General features: G+C 41.3%; 2 protein-coding genes across 3 annotated transcripts in view; one reads left to right on the forward strand and one right to left on the reverse strand.

Moving 5' to 3' along the window:
• Positions 1-249: 249 nt before the first annotated feature.
• On the reverse strand, positions 250-3,067 carry LOC136717144 (zinc-binding protein A33). Its single transcript, XM_066694625.1, has 6 exons — positions 2,638-3,067; positions 2,110-2,184; positions 1,764-1,994; positions 1,497-1,519; positions 1,151-1,266; positions 250-947 (listed from the first exon to the last, which is right to left on the reverse strand). The coding sequence occupies exons 1-6, from the start codon at positions 3,028-3,030 to the stop codon at positions 394-396; spliced, it is 1,392 nt and encodes a 463-aa protein (XP_066550722.1). The 5' UTR covers positions 3,031-3,067; the 3' UTR covers positions 250-393.
• A 1,477-nt stretch (positions 3,068-4,544) lies between these two features.
• LOC136717306 (cysteine-rich motor neuron 1 protein) overlaps positions 4,545-17,492 on the forward strand; it is a 35,685-nt gene continuing 22,737 nt past the window's right edge. For both annotated transcript variants that reach the window (XM_066694883.1, XM_066694884.1), the window contains exons 1-3: positions 4,545-5,318; positions 8,974-9,135; positions 9,256-9,429. In XM_066694883.1, coding sequence (XP_066550980.1) covers positions 5,018-5,318; positions 8,974-9,135; positions 9,256-9,429 — 637 coding nt within the window. In that variant the 5' untranslated portion in view covers positions 4,545-5,017. The remainder of the gene's footprint in view (positions 5,319-8,973; positions 9,136-9,255; positions 9,430-17,492) is intronic.

Here is a 17,492-nt window from a genome sequence, read left to right on the forward strand (position 1 = left end):
AAGAGTTTGAATTCCTTACTCTCATTGTGTGGTCAGTCTGCCAACCACAGCCCAGAGGGCTATGGTTGGCAGACTGACCACACAATGAGAGTAAGGAATTCAAACTTACTCTCTGGAGGACAGGTCTCCAACCCTTAAACTGGTTCCTCTGACAGCCTGTTAGCTGTAAGTATTTAATTTTAAACAGGGAAGGTTTTCTGAATTATAATGATAGGGTTCTATGTGCTGAAAAAATGACAAACAAGTCAATCCATTTTCCAATCAATTTTATTTAACACTTGCATTTAAAACCGTAATCTGTGATTTGTGAGATTCTAGAAGACCACGGCAATGTGCTCAAACTATTTATCCCGCACAGCGGTATGGCAATAGATTACACAACCAGTAGCTCATTTAATCATGTAGCTGCTTCTGATTTGAAGTTCGTATAACCATCGGTTGTGCATTACCCACCCCAACGTTCCCAGTTGGCGTGAAATAAGGGTAAAGCCTTTCAGTGAAGGTGTCTGTGAAGGTATAGATGAGGGAGGAGTCTTGATCATTAAAAAAGGACAGCTTTCCACCTTCGTATTCCAGCAATACTCGGATTCGTTTTGGCTTTGACTCCAAGGTCAGGTCCACGGGAGGGCTGTCAAGGGCCTGATAGTTTTTGCCATTTCTCAGCCAGATAGCCCAGTAGCCATTTTCGGGGCTTAGAACGACCTTGCCTTTCCTGTTGGCTGACTCCTGGGCTACCCCTATGTCCCAGTCGGACCTGTCCCCAACCTCCACCTCCCAGGTGTGGGTCCCCAATGTGAAGCCCCAGGCCCCCAGTACACAGCAGCAACTGTCATAACTTTTGGGGGAACTGTCTTGGTCCCATTTGACTTCATGGAAGAAAAGGCTGCTCAGGTCGTCTCCGAGTACGAGAGAGTGGTGGGCTGTGTTGGGGTCTAGAAGCACCAGGTCTGCAGAAACATGAGAGAAAAAATGCTAATTGTCTAATCATATGAAGGCCATTTATTAAAGTCGTACACAGTTCCTGTGTCAAAGAAAGACATAAAGGGATGACTGAAAATGTTTTGTTGGTCTTTTGTTTTTACTAACCGTGAAACTGTCGATTCTCTCCAAAGCATAAATGAACCGACTGTACTCTGAAACAGGATCTTACCTGTGTCTATGGCGGACAGCATCTTCTCCCAAACATCGCCACTAAGTGATTTAAGGTACTTCTCCACTTCCATTTCATAAGGAGCTTTATTAGTCGCTGTTTTTGTGGCATCCACCCTAAAATATCAAAGGTTCTGAAATAATAGTTCTAGAAAACAATTGTAAGGTTTTATTACAAACAGGAAGCAACTAAAGCTCATTTTAATCACATCACTCAGCTTCATATTAAGCTACTTGATCTATAAAGTTTTTGTTTAATAAACTTCCATGAAGTGATGGTGTCGCTTACTAATTTGCTGTTGTCTTTCCTGTACACATTTAAGACTTCTTTTCAAAACAAATCTTACCTTTTCCAGGCATCTTGCAAACTCTGTAAAGCAAACATGAATATGATTTGTTAAAAGGTAATGGGTTGTATTTTAAGGCTGTCCTTCTAATAAGCATTTATACCTTCAACCAAGAGAAGTGATGGCCAGGAAGGAAACTAACAGATACATTGTTTTCTGACATGCAGGACAAACATTACCATCAAAAGAAGACCCTTTACCTGTACTCAAAACCCTGCTAAGATCATTGTACCAGCTCAGGAGCCAATGTCATGGTTTGTATCTCACCTTCAGAATCAGACCTCGTCCCGTCTCCTGTTCTTGCTCGACCTCCTTCAGACTCTCTGTGAGGATGGCGAGACCCTCTTTCACAGACCGTATCTCCTTCTTTATCTCTTCCTGCTGTGCCTCCTCCTCTCTCCTCAGGCACTCCAGCACTCGCTGCTCCTCGGAGCTCAGAAACCGTTGAGTCGCCTCGACCACGCGTTGCAGCTGAGCTCCCGTTGCAGCGGCCTGCTCCTGCGTACAAAACCCCCCGTTCCCCCGAGTTATTACAAACCCAACGACTACACAGAAGTAATTTAAATAGGAGTCATGACCACTTTACTAATTGCTTAATTAGTTTGTCTCTTACCTCGATGTGCTCCAAAGAACATTCATACTTGGCTTTTGCTGTTTCACATTCTTCCATTTTCTCTGTCATTTCATTCTGGCAAGGAAATAAATAAATTAATGGAATATCTTCTTATCTAAGTACTCTAGCATGCCTGAATTATGTAAAAAAAACAAAGGGACACCAATCAAAAAGCAGATTTTTTTTATTTTTCTGAATTTGTTCTGAGAATTGCATGAAAAATGTTTGTCAGATCATTATGTAGGATCATTATAATGGCATTAAATAGGAACTCACACTTTATTCTGCACATTTTCCTTTGAAATTAGTCAATCAAAATGAAAAAAAATAAACAAAAGAGGAACCTTAGCATTTGTTACCAGTCTTCACAGTGACTTATTAATGTGTGACACACCAGAACATAAGCAAATCTAAAGCAGATCAACTTGACGTAATTGAAACTGGATCCCACAGTGAGTTCAGCAGGACTGCAGCCAGCCCTTCACATTGACTATAGACCAGACAGCAAGCATAAACACACATCCTTACCTTGAACTCCACCAGCACACTTTCAATCGGGATGACACAGTGATTCTCATGCTGCCTGGAGAACTGGCAGATGAAACAGATGGCTTCATCCTCCTCTTTGCAGAAGAAGTCGAGCTCCTGGCTGTGTTTGTGGCAGAGTTTTGTGCTGGCCCTTTCTCTCCTGAGCAGGGCCGACACCCGCGCCAGTGTGTAGTTGGACCGCGGGGCTCCTGAGTTGGAGGTTTCTCCACAGACAGCACAGGCCCGGCTCTTCTGCCCTTCCCACTTCTGGGTGAGGCACTCCTGGCAGAAAATATGCCCACAGTCCACAGTGACGGGCTCAGTAAAGATGTCCTTGCAGATCGAACATTGCAGCTCGGCCACAAGGCTGCTTACACAAGCTCCCGCTGCCATTAGTAAAAGGGAGTGAAAACAAATGAATGTACGGCAATGCAAAGAACCTCAAACCTGTTCTTCAACATCCCTACTTCGATTGGCAGACTATTAGAAACTCCCATTCTGACTAATTTCTTGCTCTTGTCACTCGTGCGAGAAAACTAGTTGCGCCCCTGCCATCCCAGATACAAATGCTTAACTTAAACACCTCAAATCACATCCATGAGTATCACTGCATTTGAAAATCATATGGCTGCCCATTCTTATATTGGCAAGTTCTCTTTGAACTTCTCTTCTCTAATGTTTTTGTGGCCAAGTAAAATAGTGCCAAAGTCTCCAGGCCACTGCCATATCTCGATGAACTGTCTGGGAAGGGAGAAAACTATAAACATGACTCAGGCCTTCTGGCTTGCATTATTATTTCAAATTAGTCAAAGCATTTGCTATGTTTTCCTTTACTTGTTTATTGTTCTTTTAAAAGAAAAGTCAAAAGCCAATTATTCTGAAAGGTGTGGTGCCCTCTGGTGGATAAAGAGGGTATAAGAACTAATGAGGAAAATAAGTAATTGACAGATCTCAGGAACTGATCAGTTGCCAGAGAGCTCATCACTTCAACACAACTCATTTTCAGCTGGGGTTTCTATGTATATTAAAGCAGTGGCATGCTATGCTTTATATGATTCCTTACCTCTATAATTTTGAACCTTAGTTCTTAGTTTTTCCCCAGCACCCTAGCCTACTCTAGTCTAATACGAAACTCAGAGTCAATTGTAACTAAACTGAACAGGACTAGAAAGAGATCTGCAAGTGCGATTAAAACCCAATTCTTGAAAAGCTTTCTGCCTCAGAGCATACAGTAATGTGCTGAAAAAGTGGTGCCAAGCTGAGCTGTTGTTACAGTTGTTTCAAGGCAATAACAAAAACTATAAGACTGTCACATTCATTCATACTTAAACTCAAGTTGAAGGCTATTTCTATGTTGATTGTTCCTTATAAAATCAGTTAATTACTGATTTATTGTTTATTGAAAGTCAGCTGGACCTCAAAGAATAGCAAATTAGATTATTGAAATCATATTTTAAACAGTGCATATATAACCGTACATATCTTTCAAACTTTAAACACAATGTATTCTTCTTATTATTATTATTGCTACAAATACTATTACTACAACCACTATTAATATTAAGTACAATATTTGAACATTCATGTACCTGCATGTGTCAGTTTTATTAGATTACATTATTAGATGTATTCATGTATTAGTGAATAAGGTTTTCATTGAATAAATAAGTGCATAAATAAATCTAATCTTAGTGAATATTAACCATCTTTCTCTGCTATTCGGGGATTCACACTGACATCTTGTCTAGGATGCTAAAAATAACGGAAATAGGACAAAAAAGCTGCAGCTGCCATCAGTACCTTATCTTAAAGACCTGTAGTTTGAAATGTTTGTTCTGAAATCACTAGTGCACAACTCCCACTGTGTAATCCATGTGAGTGGATAAACGGGGTGTCAGTCAGGGTAATGTCTCCATCCCAGTAATGGCAGGTTGGGTTTCAGATTGCATCCCCGGGCAGAAGAAGGAGTCTCTCATCACAGGGAGACAGTCTGCATCTTGGACTGGATGTGCTGGTGTCCTGCAGGGTCTTTTGGCTTCAACTGATCTGTTATTTTGGAGGTCGTGAGGGAAAAAGCAACACTGAAAGCACCTATCTGAGCATACTGGGGCAATAGTTAAATACTAATTAAAAAGAAGAAGAAGAAAAAATCAGTGATCAAGGGGATCTATATCTGTATCCTATTTGTGCTTTTGCAAATCAAGAATCTAATCTAAGGAAAATTAAACCACCGAGCATAACTTTCTGATATTGAGCATCATCATTTGCCCGTGCCTTGGCAACTTCTGCAGCAGCTGCTGTCTCTCTGCCCGGAGTAACAAACCCTGAACTCGTCTGGAAGCACAAAGTTTGCTGTGAAAAGACTGACCCCACGTTGGAAATGCACAGCCAGTGTTGGAAAGCGCTGCTGCTGGGTTTTGCAGTGCTGCTGCGTGTGCTCCACGCTTTCCCATGCACACCCTGCGAGCTCCGGACCTGCCCGGCGCAGCCTCCCCATACCTGCGGGAATGGGCGCACGCTGGCCCGGGACCCTTGCGGCTGCTGCCCGGACTGTACCCGGCTGGAGTGGGAGCCCTGCGGCGGCCGGGACTGGGCTGTGGGCTCCTGCGGATCGGGGCTGACCTGCGCGGCGGTCAACGGCACCAGGGTGGTCAGCGCGCCCGATGTGGGCATCTGTAAAGGTCGGTACTTTTGAGGCTCAAGCGGGAACTAATATCTTTCTTTAGCCAGCACTGTCTCAGTCTGTGTTCTTGGTTCATATTAAACGTGCCAAAAGACGCGTTTTGCTTGTGCGTTTTTGTCTTCTATTGCGCATTAGTATTTGGTTGGAGCTGTTGAGTCTCTAAAGTGAAATCACTTCTGGTTAAGTCTTAGGGTGGACATTTGGCTTGTTTGTTTGCTTCAATTGGCTGGTTTATCACTTGCACTTGTTTATCAACTGTTTTGGACACGTTGGCACAGAAGTACTATTCATGTCTTGTGTCAAGTTGGTTTGCCAAACAAGTTCTTTACTCTTAGACCTGTTGGATTTACATAGTTAATAGGCTGGTGGGAGCACAGATCAAGGTTGGAGTTGGTATTAACTTCCCAGAGAGTACGTCCTTTCTTTTACTACTTTAGCCAGGATTTGTATTTTTTGATGAAAAGGCGTGACAGTAGTATTGGCATCGTGCCTCAAGCTTAGGCTGCATTGCTGGTGGTAAGCGTTCATTGCCAGAACATGACTTGTTATTTCTAGACCTCTTTTTCTAACACGCTCATCAATGAAGTGTTAGGACATTTTGTGCTGATCCAAAGTTATGCAGATGCTTTGAGAAACAACATGTAGTAGGACTCGATCCAAAAGCTCATTTTGCTGTGTGCTTTTGAATTTAACCATAACGTGGTTTTACAATCATTGTGGTCACTCAAGCAGCAATACATGATTTATGACTGCACTCCTGTTTCATCCAACATATTTTGCTTTTGGGTTATTTTTATAGTGGGAGTATGGGATAGCATCTCTGTAATACTGACTAAAACTATCATTCTCCATCAGTGCTCTGGAAAAGACCCACAGTCGTTTCATGAGCAGCCACCCCACTCCCCTATAGTCTCTGCGTTCAACTCATATCCTTTCCAAGGACAGGGGTTTTGACGTGACTGATACATTTCACTTCTATGCCCACCTAGCTTCAGACCTTGACCTCTGGAGGTTGCGTTTGCAACCCAATTTGAACCAGTCTGTGTTTTCCCTTTACATAAACCAATGAACACCAGAGACTGAAATCAGCGAAGGTGAGAGAACATGCCTCTGACTGTAAATGTACCCTGCATTCCCACACAATCATGTGCAGAACTGTATACCCAACAGCCAAGACTCAAATTCATTCTGCAGGACGAGATGTTAATCCCATGTTCTACTCTGCCACCAGTGACTTACGGTTCTCAATCTGTGCTTAATCAAATCCATACTGAATCATTCAAATCATTACACCACTTCTCTGCCAACCCGCAATTTCAATCATCAGAACCTTACGGCAGTGCCTTACCAAAGGAAAAAGAACCACTCTGCTTCAGACTGTAGCCTAGTGTATTCATGATTAACCAAAGATGAATCCTGCTTTTGTGTAAGTGGGAAAAGATGCCTCATGTCTGGTACTTCCTCCATTGGCAGCATCTCGTTATTATTATTATTATTATTATTATTATTATTATTATTATTATCATCGTGAAGTGGGCAGTACGGTGGCGCAGTGGTTAGCTCTGGGCATGTTCTCGCCATGGCCACATGTGTTTCCTCCCACATTCCAGGGTCGTGCTGCTTGGGGAGACTAACTACTCTGAACTATGCTCTTGTGAGTGTAGCGTTGCCGTGAATGTGTGCTGCCCATGATGGACTCGCTTCCGCTCCAGGTGTTCCCTGCCAGTGTCTGCTAGGTTAGGCTCCGGCTTTTTCCTGCATGAAGCGGTTGTTGAAAATGAATGGATGGATGGATTATTGTATTTATTACCCAATTAGACTTGACTCAAAGGGGTTTTGAGTTTCAGCTTTCTCCAGATTTCCCCATAGTTGTTAGACTATTTCCTTCAGGGTGGTCATATTACTGGGATGGTGGAAATCCCAATCAGGGATATGGGTGGCAGGTGGATTTCAATCCAGATTAAAATGTCCACGGTGTAATGGCTGTTGATATCAATCTGGGAATGCCTTGAATAAATGAAATGATGCAAGCTCTCCCAAGCAGCTGTTCAGGCTGAAAAAAATTATTCACTGTGAAATTCCCAGGCATCCGGTCCATAATTTCCCGTCATTTTCCAGTGCAATTCATATCTAAGAGATATGTTTATCCAAAATAGCCCAGAAAGGACAAGAGAGCCAGCCCCCTGTCCATTATATTATCTAACTATATATATTTTTTTAAGTTTTCCTTTTTAGCACACTATCTGGTAGAGGCCCCAGGGGTCAGTTTCCTCATCGTTGCTCTGAATGCCAAGACATGCAGTCTCCCTGATTGAGAGGGGACCTCTGGGATCGGACCGCACAAGTGCCAGTCATTAGCCAAGCAGGCCGTTGAGTACATTTCCTATCTTAAAGGTTAACCTCCTTCAGGTTGGCCTTTTTTGGGCTAATGTGCCTGAATTAGGTTTAAAACACACACTCCCTTAAGCACTGTACAAAAATAAGCCTATTGCTTCGTTTTAGAATAGTCCTCTAAGTTTAACGTCTCAAGGGAAGTTCTGAGGAAACTGTGACTTTCCCATAAGCGTGTCTATGTGCAGTGCTGCTGGATAGCCCTGATGCTTTAAATTGCAGATATTGCCGAACAATGTCAGCACTGGATGATTGGTAAATAAATGTTGGCCATGGGTAGATTTAGAAGCCAAAAATTGAATGTCTTTTGAAACTTCTGCCATCAAATATAAGTTCAACATCAATGAAAAGTGGGGGAATAAACATGGCCAAAATCGATAGAAGTCAGAGCTTGCACTTTTGTCTATGTTCAAGGTCAGGTTGGACAGCTTCCAAATCACCATACATTAATATATGTTAAGTATTTTAAGTATACAGCTGTAATGCTTCATCTCAAGTATGCACTTTAGATTGCAGGATGAAGTGGCATTTTCCTGCAGAGCACCATAACAATGTCAGAATCATGGAAACTTAGATATTTTCGCAACACTGCAGTAATGTGTCAGGTATGACAGAGCCCAGGTGGAAAACAGACATTTTTTTGTACAGCAGGGCCCACCTTGCCCGTGGAGGCTTTAACCATTTAACCCCCGTGGGTGCCCAGAGAGTTGGAATTTAATGTTATGCTGTTTATTAGGATGCAAGATAGACAATCACTTCAGTTGTATATGTATCCAAAAAACAGCACTATGTCCTTACGTTGATTGTTGCTCATGCTGTAGACTAACCCAATCTCATTGGATACAGTCATGCCTTTTTTGCTTGTATTATGTCCAAGACAGGTGAAAGGAACTGCCAGTCAGAGCACAGCCACCGAAAGTCAGGTTTTTACACTCAATTCGGTACGCGGTTTGGCAGTGGGACAGGGCCGACCTGCTAGGAGTGTGAGAAACCATTGTAGTCTCGCGGGCCCTGTATTGGCACGGACATGGAGAACGTGTGGCGTACGGTATGCGCTTAATGGACTGCTGGAAGTGAGGAGCAACAGGAAAAGCTGATCATATTATTAAGATCCTTATTAGAAGCAAAGGGTATCAGTTAGAAGCAGCGACTGACAAACTCTGTGTGTGACAGGAAAAAGCAATGCGGGGAAAAGAGCCTTAGAAAAGCATTTTATAATCAGCTGGTTTGTGTTAATGGTGTGTTTGTTTTTCCCTGGGCAGTTTTCCCTGAGGGTCTTGAAGCTGCTGTAGAGGATGACAACTGTCCCGAGCAGAGCGGCTGCAACAGGGCAGGGGGAGAGTGTCTTTGTCAGAGCCTCCGTACGTGTCTCATTGCTTTTGACTATCCTGACATGGAGTCTTGTGTACGAGCCTCAAAACCAGGTAAGATTATTCATCTTCTTTATTCTGATGATTATAATTATATGTGATGTGAACCCTAGAAGTGATCTTTGTATTAGTACTCTCAAAAACCATATCCGTGCCTTTTCCGTGTCTTCTCAGACTCACGGCACCACGAGAGGGAACACGGACCAAAGCTCAAGTTTGTAGGCGTCTCGAATCCGGCCTGCACGTTCTCGGGCTGCAACCTCACAGGCCAAGGGTGTGTGTGTCAGTCCCAGAGCTGCCACCCCCACTTCTCCTACATCAACAAGAGCGAATGTCAGATGGCAGCAGGTAAATATAGAAGTCTTTCTCACTAACTAATGCACTAAAGGAGCTTACTTTGATTGTATTTGTGATATATGCACTGTGATTGTGATTTGGCTTTAGTTTTTTAATTATATTTTTCTGTACCCCCCTCCCTTCTTTTCTGAAGTCCCTATGCCTCCAATGCTAGCTCTCTCCATCTACTTCATTAACTGAGGTATTTTTGTCTGTGGCCAAGTTGGCTCTGCTATTTCTGATGAAAATGCTTATCGCAGTACAACTTTTGCAGCTCTATTCAGATCAAGAAACCAAAAGTGGACCTGTGGCGATGTTCCAGTAGAGTGTTAGTTCAGCCTTTTTATGCATTGTACTATCAGGGGTATGCCATGACTTTGCACATTGTCAGTGGGGGTCTTTAAAAAGAGCCATTGAGAATAATCCATTCACTTCTCTCTTTTGACTTTCTGTGAACTCAGAAGTGAAGTTGAAGGGAAAGGAAAGAGTATCTCTAGTAAGTGGAGGTTAGAGTTAAGTACTCTCATCTCCAGGCTGATAGGATCCTACGCATGCAGCTGTCGAGATGGCAGAGTCGGGAGCAGAGTTAGTAACGAGAGCAAATGAATTAGAAAGCCAGTGTTATTAGCATGCTGTTGGCAGATTTCACTAAAACCGTTTTGTCGGTTCTCGTGGGTCACCAAAACAGAGCAAAAAGGTTAGGTCGAAAAAAAAACAACAACAAATGTTTATGAAAATGTAAAAGAAGACCAACTCACACGGACAAAAATAGTACCATGTATAATTTTATGGCAAAGTGGATTACTTTGCAGCTGCAAGTGTCAGTTTCAATTTTATGCAATTTTAAGTTGAAACAAGCACTTTAAGCACTTTATGAACAATGAGAGGACATAGCTTCATAGTGAACCCCAAGCAAAACAAATCGGTCCTTTTAACAGTCATTTGTGCCCTTCATAATATTATTTGGCATAGTTTTGAATGCATAGGACTTTGAATATCACTTTTAAATTAAGGTGCTTCTTCAGACTGCTGGAAACTCCCAGCATCCTTTGCATTATCCTAAAACCAGCTGCACTGATGTCCCCCAGGGTACTTTAAAAAAAAATACATATTATAGTTTCTGGTGCTGTACTTTTATGATAATCTTAAGTATGAGTTAAACAGTAAAACTTTTAGATACCATTCTGCTGATATCATATTGTAAATATTCCACAGGAACATTCACCATTTCACGCAACCTTACTCAATTTTGTATATGTCATATGTGATTACAGAGGACACATAGTCAATTTGGGATAATAAATACACAAGGAGCTGTCTTAGAAATGCATACAAAGGATTAGTTTATTACACTGGGAAAAATATCTCAACAGTCTAGTCATGAAGTATGGGTTATACACAGAATATAAAAGATGTCATTCACACCTTATAACACTGAATCATGAAGGACCTATTCAAAGAGTAAATGATCATAGTCGCGTCAAAATGAAAAAATCATATTTACCGCATATGTAATGTTGCAACACCCTGCTATTAAACATCACCCAAAAGTAGACAACACATAAGTAGCATGAATTAGAAACACTAAATAACCTTTTTAGAGAGACTGTTTCTTTGGGGGGGGGGTTCTCAGGCACCATTAAAACAGAGCCCTTTTAGTGTTGCCATCTGTTAGTCATTAGTGTGTGTTTGCATGTTCAGTTTCCAGTGCTGTTAGTTGTACCGGTGTAGCCGCCCGCATGTTATCAATGCACGCGTGAGTGAATGGAGCAGTGTCGCACACGGAGGTTGAAATTCCGTGGGCGTCCCTGGGTTTAGGGTTTTCAGAAACATTTTGACGTAATCATGTGTGATTGCAAGCAGAGGTGCCGTGACTCAGAGCTCCTCCGCAGTGAGCGTGGATACGGGTCTCTCTTGGGTCCGATATGTACTGTAGTGATTTGCACATCAGATCTCACAATAAACAAACTCTTTTGTGTGTGTAAAGTTCTGCACATCAAAGTCATCAACTGTATCCAAGGAGAGATGTTTATCTTACATAAACACTTTTTATGTAATGTATCATTCATTTTGAACATTATTTGAATATGAATTATGTGGGAAAATGTGGTTGGCTCATGTTAGTTTCAAATTCAGACTTGTTGGTTTTTTTCCAGTTTTGTTATTCAAGTTGCAAAATCCATGTTTCTCTTTATTCCCTTTATAAGACCCTACACCTAAATTCAGTTTAGATTCTGAAATGAAACTTTTTATACATATAATGTATGCAGAGAGAGAGACAGAGAGAGAGATTTGTCCACAGACCAATACGTTTGGTAATAGCAATTGTACTGTTTCAGTCTGACATCCTGTCATGTAATTTAATGGTAACTTTAGGATATCCACTGCGTAGAAATATGATGTTTACTGTGTGGATGTCATGTTGTTTGAAATACAAGTCAGTGTTTATATGATCTTAAAAAACATGACTTTGACTGATGTGAAAAGGAAGCTTTTTTTTTGTTTTGTCGCGAGGTGACTTAATCAGGTTTTGCAGAGGCAGTGATTGAGTAGCTGGCACCATGCTGGGAAGTGACTTTGACAAGTCATTTGTGTCAAGCACAGGAAATAGCTGGAGGCAGAAGGTCTGTACTTAGTTATATAATACAACTTCATTTTACTGCTGTAGGTCATTGCAGGAATTCAAGGTGATGTTTATAAACTGGTGCCTTTACTTTACCAGAAACTCTAAATATCTTACCTTTATTTATGTCACTGACCAACTGCAAAAATACCCCTTCCACCTTACCTGCTCTCTCCTTTAGCTCAAGACAGCAGCTAGGTTGTCTTTATAGGATGCAATTTCCCATCTTCCCTGTTTACATGAAAAAGCTTATGCTGAGATAAAATGGAGATTTCAGAGAATTACACAATAGTTGAGTTAAATATTGGCAGGGTTTGTGTGCATGATTCTGACAGCATTGACTACATGTCGTTATCCCACTCCCTGTCATCCACACAAACTGAAGGACTCATGATTTAACATTCAGTTTCCTGGCATTCAATGGCAGTAATCCTGACCCCATAGTAAAAAGAGCGAATGTTCTCTCTTTTATGTCCTATGCATTGTAACCCACAAAATAAAAGCTATCTTTTTCTTGAGAGTAGATCTGTCATTAGGAGAGGAAAGTGATCAAGTCAAATTTTTCATTTGAGAAAACAAAATAAACAATGTTATTGTTCACACTGTGAGGCAAATTTCAGATATGGTAAACCCTACATGCCAAAAATATGCTTAATTTTGTCATGCAGTTGTATAGTATACATTCACCAGTGGCGAACTGTCAGGGCCTTCAAGGTATTCAGAGAAGGCCCTGGAATCCTCAGATGAAACAAAAATAAAACATATGTGATGAATTATATAAATAAATTAAAATAAAATTCTGCAGACTTGTTTCTTTTGTTTTCTGTCCATGCAGTGTGCATTTGAATGGTTCTGTGTTGGGAAAAATATATTTTTCTACAGAGTCTCTGGGGAGAATATCTTCCATCCAGGGTATTCTATTTCCTCGATAGAATGCCCTGACCATTAAACGGAATGAGAGCGTACGTTTGGATTGACAACTTGATCAACCAATCATATTTGGATTTGTAGCCAATGGGCGTATTGTTTCAGATTTCCCACGGCTCCAGGGTATTCTAGAAGACCTGCTTACGTCATGAGACCTAGCTTAGTGTTGCTAACTAGCGATTGATAGCCGACGTCGACAATGGCAACAGGTGGAGATGATATTGTCACGGATTTATTATGAAAAGATGGACATGGATTTCGTCTTCAAGTGAACGTCATTGGTGAGTGAAACAGATTTTTTATTGCTGGTTTTGCTACAATGTTGCATCTCGTTGAACTGGTTGCATTTTGTTTCCACACACTTGTTGAATGATTGTTGTTCATAAAGTGACTGCCTCCGTGACGTCCGGTAGTGTGTGCGCGTAACTAGAACAACGCGATTTTTGATGATAGATCAGTAAAATTTATATTTTGCCTAAAGCGAAAAAATGGCCAGGGACGCCCCTTATTTTTTGTTAGTGATTTATTTTTTTTGAGGGGGGTGGAGGTATAGAAGGCCCAGTCCTGAAAGGCACGGTTCGCCACTGACATTCACCATACAATATAGCAATTGTTACTCATGTGCCTCAAGATACGACTTCAAGACTTCCAGGTGTAGCCTCAACATGGTTAAAGAGAGGGAAAGCTTTCAAATAAGTAACGAAGAGCAAAAGGTCATTCTGCTCTCCAGAATGAGGAATGAATGTCAGTGATGTAAAGAATGTATATGCCCACTGTGAGAGGAAAGAAGTAGTTACAGAAGTTACAGAAAGCATAACGTGCATATCTAAATACTCCATTCCACCGATCTTCAGAAATTGGGATAGAAACACAGACTCTCATTTTAATGACTTGGGGAAAGTCATGCATTAAGCTATTCTGACATAAGCTTGTTATAGGGTATTATATTTAAAAAACTTGGCTCACCTGAAATGCCGCTGGCCCACATCTCTCCTGTGTAATGCGTCAGTTGTTTTGCCTGGCTAGACATTCATACAGAACTCAGTTTGTGGTTCAGTGTGTCCCCTGATTGTCAGTGGCTGGCAATCCTACAATTACTTTGTGTGTACTTATTGTCTATGAAAGCTGTGGCCCCCACCACTCAGAGCTGCCAACTGCATTGTGCCACACGATGTAGATGTTTAATGAAACACAGATCTGAAAACAAACACAAAAACATCCCTAAGGCATTAGGTCAGTTTGCTGTCTTATCCTTTTTTCTAAACCAATTCAGGTTAACTAATGATGATTTGTGTTTCACTGCAGCCAAGATCACCAGTCCTTTTTCGTTGCCTACTATAAGGGAATACTGGCCTCAGTCCAATCGGCTTATGTAATTTACGAGCCTGCTTGGGAAATCAGTAGTAGAATAAAATACTCTTTCTCTTACTCCACGACGTGTGCCATAAACTGGGTGGCGTAGGTGAACTTTGTCTTTTAAAAATATGAGTTTATTTGGATCCTTTCACATGTCCTGTGTGTATGTGCCTATCCTTGTGTGTGCTATGTTGTTTGTTCAAGTTCAAATCCTCATTTGTTTGTGTGGGAACAAACAGTAACTTATTTTCGCTTTAGACTACAAACCTTTGTGTGATCCTTTTTTCTCTACATCTCGTAACTAATTCTACCGAGCAGTTAAATCAAACTTTGAACCTTTGGGTAAAATTGTTTTACAAGTTAATGTCATGGCAACAAAGACTGGATTCTTTATAAAAAGGCAACATTTTGAAATCTACTTTTTCCAAAAATGTTTGTACGACAATATAGAAGCCCCAGTTTGTGAAACAGCTGGCCAATGTGGGTTTCGGGGGAATCAAGGACCCAGCTTTCCTTTTTCATCAGGCAGATTGTTAATTATTTTACTTTCATAAAGACATGGCCTCTTTCAGACACTTTCCCTCGCATAATCTCATTGGAGATCTGACAATTAAATGAAACACCTGAATGCCTACATTCACGGGAGAACCACCGCCCTGTGTCTGCAGTAGCTTAGTGAACGACCACGAGATCTTACCTATAAATGAAGGACGTCACTTTACATGTGCCTTCTAGTGGTGCTGAAAGTGATCTTTAACGTGCAGTGTGTCATATTGATTTTTCACCATTTATTTTCCTCTGGGCCTGGTTCTCAATACTGCTTAATGGGGTTGGTGTTAACATACTGAACAATGCAGAATTTTCTAAACTGCCAATGGCAACGTTCCAAATTTATACGGCTTACGTGAGAAATGGGCTCGTTGTCCCCTCGCGTACTAACTATATAAAACCTGAGGACTTACCAGAAACCACAGAGACCAGCTGCACTAAGACGGCTTTGTTCTCTCCTGACTTGATTCCAAAGTCAGTGAGTGAACAGAACCCACATTGTGCACTTTTTCCGTGAGTAAACTCGGGCTGTCAACACAACCTCCTCTGCCTACAAGAGCACGACTGGGCAGGAGAAGACTGCCGTCCTTATGCCTTGTAAGAAAATACACAGTTATAAAGAGGTGTTTTTTTGCTTTCATGAATGAGCTTCTGAGAAGTCAGAAATATGCATTGTTTATAAAAGCCCATTCTGTGGTAATACACCGATTTCCTTACCCCAACTCAGGTTAATCTTAGCGTTTTTATTCGGTACAATTTTCAGTTTTTTGCACAGCCCAGCTGACAGTCTGGACGCTGGAGGCCTCTCAATAGGATAGTTCATGGAGGGAGACGTTGCTAGGTTTTTGGTAGTATTTCACTTTTTCAAGGCATTCAGCAAACCAAATTTATCAACCATGCAGAATTGGTCCTTTGTGTGTTTTTTGTTTGCGGCGAGCCTCTGCGAGTTGAAGAACAGAAACCATTGTGATGCAGAATCTGCTCTTGTGACCACTGACTAGCTAATGCAGAAAGTTTGTGTCTCTACCTAAATGCAGATAAACATGTTGAAAATGGTTAAAGACCAAATTCATGCAGCACTTTTCATTCTTGTTCATTTTCTGCATATTGTGTGGTTGCAATTACCTCTTCTGGGAAATAATCATAATTGGGCCACCCAAGTTAAAAATTCTCTTAAATCAAATGCATGAATTCCCATGGCTTGAATTAAAAAGGCATACTCTTGTAAGACCTCCTCCAATCCATACATTAACAATTCACAAAGTGCAGACTGGTTACAGTAAACAATGGATGTTATATGGTACAAAATTATATATTCTCTGTATTATTAGTTTTCCCAATTTAGTAGACTACATAAACCCAGATAAACATCTTCAATACAATGGCTTCTCATTTACCTCTAAGGGACATTACACAGCTCTGCCCAATATTAGTAGGTCGCTGTCCATGTTTGCACAGTCTTAATTTAAGAGTGTGATAATTGGTCTGTCCAATAGCGTAGCCGATGGGTACTAACTTAGTACTGGGGATGTACTGGGGAGTACAGTACTAGCTAGTACTCAATTTAGTACAGAGCTCCGAACTAACTCTGCAAGTTCATTGCAGTTTCATTTCATTAATATTATTTACCTCGTATCGTTGATTTGCATTTTTGTTTCCTCCAAATTCGAGGAGACTTTCTAATTCCACCTGGCCCCTTGAACTATGGAGGACTATCTATGCCAAAATTAAAAATAAATACATAAATGAATCTATAAATGTTGAAATAAACGAATGAATAAATCAATGTTGAAATAAATAAACAAATAAAAAAATAGCCTGCATGTTGAAAGAAATAGATAAATAAATAGATAAATGGCCATGTATTTATTTAGTTCTACATTTATTTATTCATTCATTTATTTATTTATTCTATTGTCTGTATTTTTTATATTTTGGCATATTAAAGCATGTCTCCAAGGTCCTCGTCCGACACTCCCCCAGTGGCGCTGCAAGTCTGGCGGCTCTTCAGTCTGAAGAGCCTCGGGTCGAATCTCAGCTCCGACAACAAGGAGGTGTTTTAGTCCAATGTTATTATAACAGTAAACTTACTAAAACACTGCTTATACTGATGATGATATATGATTGATTTAATAGCGAGTTGTACTCATAACATCTGTTAATATTACACACTGTGCTCAGTGTTGGTCTCCCATTGAGAAGAGCGGTCCAGCCTCTACTGACAGTAAGTAGCGCATCTAGTATCACTCCGGCCGTCCTCTGCCCCAGTGAGAAAAGGCGCCAGTTTTTACAATTGACCTACATATGTATGAGACCCCACTGTTGAAACCCCGTTTGAACCCCAGCTTCTGGGGGATCTCCAGAAGACGGCAATCGACCCTAAAATCAGCCGACGTGGCAGAGAATGACCACCAACGAAACTCACCTCGTCAGAAGCCCGATCTCGCCTGGGACTCGATCTGGATTCTCATGGAGAGGCCAGGGGCCACAGGGATTGGGGCCTCTAAGCGGCGAGTACGGGGGGTGGAAGCTGAGCTGAGCCTTCTGAGCCGCGCCTCTTTCGCCTTCATCAGCCTCTAATTGGCGCCCCCTGTCGGACAGGTGCGATCCAATCATATCA

Source organism: Amia ocellicauda, chromosome 21, assembly GCF_036373705.1.
Source record: "Amia ocellicauda isolate fAmiCal2 chromosome 21, fAmiCal2.hap1, whole genome shotgun sequence".
Lineage (NCBI taxonomy): Eukaryota > Metazoa > Chordata > Actinopteri > Amiiformes > Amiidae > Amia > Amia ocellicauda.